Here is a 6,650-nt window from a genome sequence, read left to right on the forward strand (position 1 = left end):
AATGAATTGCATAAAATTTTTGTAACTTTATGTATCTTAACCTGGATGAGCTGTTGCTCGTAGAGTACCCATAGGATTGTTCAACATTTTGTACCAATAATAAAAAAATAATTTCGTTACGATTCCCACTAGTTGGGGAATCGTAACGGAGGTTTCTGCTATGGAGCCTGCTGCGAAAATAAGTGGGTGCGCGCGAGAGAGAATGAACTTGTCAGTGATACAGCAGCAAAGAGACGAACGGAATAAAGATAATGCTGTCGCGCGTAGAGCGCTGAATAACATTAAGATATCCAGAAAGCTTAAGAATTAGGTTTTTTTTTTTTTTTTTTTTTTTTTTTTTAGAGTAGGGGTGCACTGAGTTTTATTTTAAAATTATTATAGTAGCAATCAAGAAATGTGCCGAGTTTTCCCCTTTAGCTTGAAAATATCCCCACAACCACTCAACGGAATGTTCTGCTAGGAGGAGTTGCTACTGATAACGTGCACCCACTCGGCATTCCTTCAATGTTTGAACGTTGAGCGCTTACCTCGTTGATTGCGCACTCAAGTGCGGCTACGTCGAATAGAGGGAAAGCCGAACATTGCAATGCGTGGGGACAGCGATTCACCCCCCCCCCAGTAGTTGCGGCCAGGAATGAGGATTATATTATCACGATTTCCACTTCGGAAGACGAACTAACAAACACGGGTGGTCATCCCCTTCTGATTCGTTGGGCGAAACGGGAAAATTTTCCAATGAACGAGGCGACAAAAGACTTTAACCCTGCGAGAGTATTTAAAGCAGAGTTAGAACATGTCCTCCAGCGTCTCAGTCCCGGGAGGGGAGGGGGTTGCGTTAATTTCTGTAGCGAACATTCACTGCCAACCGAAAGAAAACTAAAATATTTCGCATTTCCAAAAGCGAATTCGTTGTGCGCGCACGTACTCGCTGCGAGTTTTCCGAAATCTGCTTAGAGAAGGAGAATGCGATTAGCCAGCTGAATCAATCGCCAAGAAAGCATCAGTGCTGTTTGCCAACAGAATCCGTCCGCCCTGATGGAAGTAATTCGGAACAAGCCCAGCACACGATTTATGGATTAAAAATCTTTGACAAACGGCCTTACGCTGGTCAGTATTTATGAATTGCATCCCGATCCCCAATACGTTTCCCCTCAAACAAATCTGTCTTCATCCTTACATCCTCCTCCTCGAATTCGGTTTAATCGGGGGGGGGGGATGCATCGAAGTTCTATATTTCAAAGCTTCTTTTCTCCAAGGCTTCGTTGCCAACCGGGTCGTTTATTTTCATTTAATTTTTTTTGGGGGGGGGGGAGATATCTGAAAAGGCAGTTCCGACAGTCAGATGAAAGAGTGTGGCGTTCCAAGAAATCCACGGTCTTCGAAGAAAAGCATGTGGAATGACCCGTTTTGTGTCATCCAGTGGGTGCATAAGCATTTATTCCCTCCCCCCCTCTACGCACACGACGTTGAAGAGGAGGCACCAGGAAAGCCTCCGCCGGAAGGAGAGACAGGAGTTGCGCGAAGTCCATAAAGACGCACGCTTACAGAGCGATGTAAAAGACATCGCTGGGGAAGGATGACTAGCACGTGAAGAGAATCGGCTTACTTTACGGTTGCATAAGAATGGACAGGCCACTCTTGTTCCGTTAGGTGGCAACATTCATCTTAAAAGATAATCCAAGTATTTAATGGGGAGAGTCACCTTGGACACTTACGAAGTGTCCTGTTTTTTGTGAAGCAGAAACTGTTCAAAAATTGTGTTCTGCGGCCCCCTCTTTTGTGATTGTGTTTAGTCATTTCCGAAGGTCTCGCGCTTTGCGGATGGTCTCATTTAAACGCTGGAGGGCGAAGCGTTTCAAAATGCTTGCTGCTCACACGTTTACATTGAAGAAAAAAGCCAGCGAGCAACTTCAAACAGAACTGCATGTTTTGAACGAAGAGGCAAATGAAGATCGAAAACACGAGCAACCGACTCAGTTGCGATTAGCGAAGGGGGGCAAATTTGGTGTTTTTGTTCTGAAAAATCGAAACAGCGCCTCCGACAAACTTACGAGCAGGTTACCCAGTCGAAGCCTCAGACCAAAACGTCTTAAATGAAATTTAAAATAAAACGCGAAGGTTTGCTGAACGAAACGAGGGGGGGGGGGGGAGAGGAGCGACCGTTTCATTGTATCACGTGATTCAGGTTACCGTGACAGCTCCTTCCTGCAGAAAATGATTCAAAGCGCTCGACGATGAATCCGAAAGGGGAAGTTAAACTGGGTGGAATGAGTTGAATTTGAGAAGATTATCGGGAACATCAGGGATTCACGTTGTGGGGAAATAAGTTTCTTGTATGTGGTCGAAGTGAGGGTTTGAGTTCATGTACGAAATCGAACTCAAATGGGGGGGCAGTATAAAAAAAAAAGACTTAAGGGCGTGTTTTAGCCCACACTCAACAGGTGGCCAATAAGGGAGATGCGACAAAACTACTGCGTGATGGCCGCTATCGGGTCACCTTCCTTACGTCATCCCAGAATGCTTTCCATCTTCGCTTGGCGGAGAGTTTTCCCCACTTGTGCGATCGATGGATTTCTCGGAACTGGAAAGCGAAACGCCAGCGATAGACTGCACATGCGATCCTCACTTGAGACGGCGTCCACGTGGGCATCTGCTCGACCCTCTCCTAGTCTTTCTTGGGGGGGGGGGGGGCTCTGTAACAGGAAAGTTGGACGCGCTAGCCACGAACGAGCGTTCGCTCAGTGCCCAATTTCCGTCGTGCGCACACGCTCAAAACAGCTGGGATCGGCACAGGTTTCCTTAAGACTGGCCGAAGTTCTGGTTTCGTTCGAGTAATAGGTGGTCCTCAAAGAAATATTGCACGAGCGATTGTTGTCCTCAGCTCCATGTAGGAACAGTCGAATTAAGTGTTTGCTTGTCTAGCGATCCACCTCAGTGCTTTTTCGAGCATTTATTAGTTTCAGTTACTGCAGACTCAAAGGTTCCTGCAGCAATCGTAGATTTAATAAAAAACCATATCACTTCCGTGGGGTGAAGAAAAATAAAAAAAAAAAACTTCCAAATATACACTGAGAACTACCATATTGCTTACGTCGACTTTGCTAAGAATGATGTGCTCTTAAGATTTTTTTTTTAAGTTGCAAAGAAAAAAAAAAATCACGCAAATTGGGTTTTTATGATGCAGCGCTGTTGGGAATAGGAAGTAAACGAACCGAGCTTTTCGCCTTACGGATAGTCTCTCGCGGCCAGTGGAGTATTCCACGTGATCGTGGCATGATTTTCTGCTCGGCCGGTTCTATTTCGCTGCTCAGGGGAGGGAGCTATGTGAGGAAGTGTCTGAAAGAAGGACGCTGGACACGATGGCTTTTTCAAAATGCTTTATTAGTCTAGTGTCAGTAAGATGGGCAGCCATTAAACGGGTCTTATCACAAGAGCTCATTGCAGGCTTAGACATCTAAAAGGAATGCATAGTTGAACCACATTCAAAGCTGCCCAATAGATCCATTTGGTTTCCTTGGGACATCACAGTAGTTAGTAATTAGGTAGTAAAGTTAATAAACTAAATCTGTTAGCCAATTAAATTGCTCTCTGGCAAGCTGATGGATTAGTGTTTAAAGAACAGTTAAAAATTGTACGCCTCTTTGGCCATGAAATCCTGATACTCCTAGGAACTCTTTCTAAAAGTATGGGAGGTGCGTGGACGAATCCTTTTCACAAAAGGAGTTTTACTGCTTCTTCAAAGTTAAAATGTTCAACCTGTAAGAATAGCATGCGATCGCTTCTTCTCCTTAAAAAGGCAGCAGTGTATTCAAGCTAAAATACTGCATAGCAGAAGAATAGAAGTTCTTTTTATAAACGGTAGGAGGATACAGAGAGTAAAGAGTTAAAATCTTAGGGCACAGTAAAGTATGGTTCAATAAAATCTGGAAGGTAACATTTAAGACTGACTGTAGGAAGTGGATAAAGCTTGCATATGACGAGAGGCAGGCCACTGCTCCAGATAAACAAAAACGCTGCTCCCTGCTAGGGGGCTGCAGCTAAACAAGCTTTTTTTTTTCTTCTTCTGTTTCTTTCTATATCAGAAAACTAAAGTACACATAAATTAAAGCTACTTCTCGAACAGACAACGTCCGTCCCCTCAATTAATACTGGAAAACGTAACAAATAAAAATTTGTCTTCACAAAAACGAATAAAAAAGGTGGGCTTTTCCCCAGTTCCGCCTCGCACTCCTGGAGGTAAACAAACAAACAGAAAACAAAAGTAAAACTCACGTCAGGTGGCCTAACAGCTGTACTTTGTACGCATCAGAGGCTTGTGGTCTCGCAGGGCTTCCACCGAATGCTGCCATTGCCAGCAGTTGCGGCAATAGTACCGGAAACAAGCCAAGTTCCGGCAGAAGATGGGACCTCTCTGGACCTGGCAGATGGAGCAGAGGGCATCCTCGAGGTAGGGATCGATCTGCACTTTCTTCGTGAACTTGGGGGTCTTGATCTCCACGAATGCTGCCGACACGGCCTTCATGTAGCTCCTGTTGTTGCTGAAAGTCACTCGGCCCGAGCCGATCGGATACTTGTACTTGTCGGTGTCAATGCCGGCGTATAGCACCCCTCCAAAGAGGTCGTTCATCACGTGGGCCAGTCCCTCGGCGTTCATCATGCCGTGCAGGGCCCCCACGAAAACCGTTTTGCTCGGATCCAAGCGCTGCGATGGGCAGCGGACGTAGTTGCTGTCGCTCACCACCCACGGGATCACCTGCACCTCCTTCGACTTCATCCTGCGGGACGAGATAGTGAAGTACCACTTGGTGCCGTCCTCCGAGTCTCGAGCGCATGCCTGCAACAGAGCCTTCACCTGCTTCTCCGACTCAAACACTACGTACACGTAGCCCGCCTTGGGCTGGTTGAAGGTGCCCTGCACGTCTCTCCCGGGCCACTGCACCTTCACCGATCCGAAGGGGGCGAAGGCTTCGATGAGACCGGCCTCGGTCACGTCCCAAGGCACCCCTCCCAGGAACAGCTTGCACGAGTAGGTGAGGTTCTTGTGGCTCCTCGGAGGCAGCTGTCCACTCCACGTGCATTTGGCATCACAGACCGCGGCGGACGTTCGGTGCAATCGGGCAGCCGTTTCGATAGAGATGGGGGTCCTCCCACCTTCGGACACCCCATTGACGGACCACCGGCGGTCTGGAAATGGCGATTGGAAGAGGTAATTCTCTCGCTGACACATGGCTGCGGCGAAAGGGTTCAGCGGCACGTTCACCGCTGCACTCAAGTGGGTCGGGGAGGCCAGTAGAGGACCCAGGTTCAGGCTGCCCATCAGGTCGGACAAATTGCTCAGTGTGGAGACGCTGCTGATGCCGCTGCTGTCGGAATCAGTAGGGGAGGTGCTACGCCCATCCCGGTAGCCTTCGCATCCCATTAGGAGAGCTTCCTCGAGGGTGGGGCTGCCGTAGTTCCTGCGATAAGCAGGAGGAGATGCTCCCTTGATGGCTCTCATGCCGTACGGAGAAGATCCGTTCGTGAACCCGAGTTGGGAACCGTTCCTGCCGCTGTAAGGGGAAACTGGAGACGACGTCTGGTAGCTTCCTCCTCCGAAGGTGTTGCCATTCATCATGGGGTACGTAGGAGATTGAGGAGACTCCTGCTCGCATAAGTAGGTGGTGGAAGCACTCAGCGGGGGCTTTTCCTTGGAAGGCACTTCCAGAATATTCTCCAGCATTGCGTTAATGCGCTGGAAGGTGTCCTGGTGGGTGGACCCGCTTTCTGCGTCTGGGGTGCTGAGGAATCTGTCGTTTGTGTCCAACAGGCCATTCAGCGACATACCAGACATGCTTTGCGTATTCGAAAAGGGAAAAAGAGAACGTTAAAAACGGTTGGGAAGTGCACTCACTTAAGGTTGTGCCGACACTGCGTCCATCTTCCGTCGTTTGCGTTTTTATGGCATCGATTCTCCCGTCAGCAGCAGCACAGAGACGTCATTTGCATAGCGGTCCACGTTACAGTTCGTTCGCGAAACCAGAGGAGGGGACGACTCGACGCACGTTCATTCCGACACTCGCCACGAAATGGCTCGTGCTACCAGCTGTTCACGTGTCGAAGCGCGAGCGAGAGACGAGACCACGTGGGAAACCGTACGTGTAGAACGCTACAGCAAATATGCCTTTCGTTTGGCGATACAGGGTTGCAGGCAGGCGGCTGGTTGGCGTCTGTATGGCCCGACGGTCGGAATTACGCAGTTGCGGAAGAAGGGGTAGATAACATTTTACTGTTCGGGTTATTCGTGCTCGGCCTGCGCTAAGTCACTGCGGGCTATCGATTGCTGCGAAGTGTTTCTCCGAGTGCGGCTGCTTTTTTCACCTACACCTCGATCGCAGCGCCAGCACGACGCAAATACTGCGTCATGTCGGGGCAGCCACAAAAAACCCTGCAGCAGCCTTGCCGATGGGGAAATACCCGTGAAACAGTCGTCGGGGGTTCAAAGGACGGGTTTTTTGAAAGTCCCTTTTGATATTTCTGAAATTTTCGCCGTTCACAACCACCCTCGAGTACGTCGTTCACTAAAAATAACCTTCTCCTCACCGAGCCTTCTCGTCTTAACGAGGAGATCTGGAATGATGCACGGGAGAGAGAGAGAGACCCAAAATCTTAAG

The 6,650-nt window shown here is 48.5% G+C and overlaps 1 protein-coding gene across 1 annotated transcript; it reads right to left on the reverse strand.

Moving 5' to 3' along the window:
* Positions 1 to 3,362: 3,362 nt before the first annotated feature.
* On the reverse strand, positions 3,363 to 6,416 carry orb (polyadenylation element binding protein orb). Its single transcript, XM_090400128.1, has one exon. The coding sequence runs from the start codon at positions 5,828 to 5,830 to the stop codon at positions 4,283 to 4,285; it is 1,548 nt and encodes a 515-aa protein (XP_090256254.1). The 5' UTR covers positions 5,831 to 6,416; the 3' UTR covers positions 3,363 to 4,282.
* Positions 6,417 to 6,650: the final 234 nt, after the last annotated feature.

This window comes from Typopeltis vanoorti, chromosome 11 (genome assembly GCF_054136105.1).
Source record: "Typopeltis vanoorti isolate ZY-2024b chromosome 11, IOZ_Tvanoo_1.0, whole genome shotgun sequence".
Taxonomy (NCBI): domain Eukaryota; kingdom Metazoa; phylum Arthropoda; class Arachnida; order Uropygi; family Thelyphonidae; genus Typopeltis; species Typopeltis vanoorti.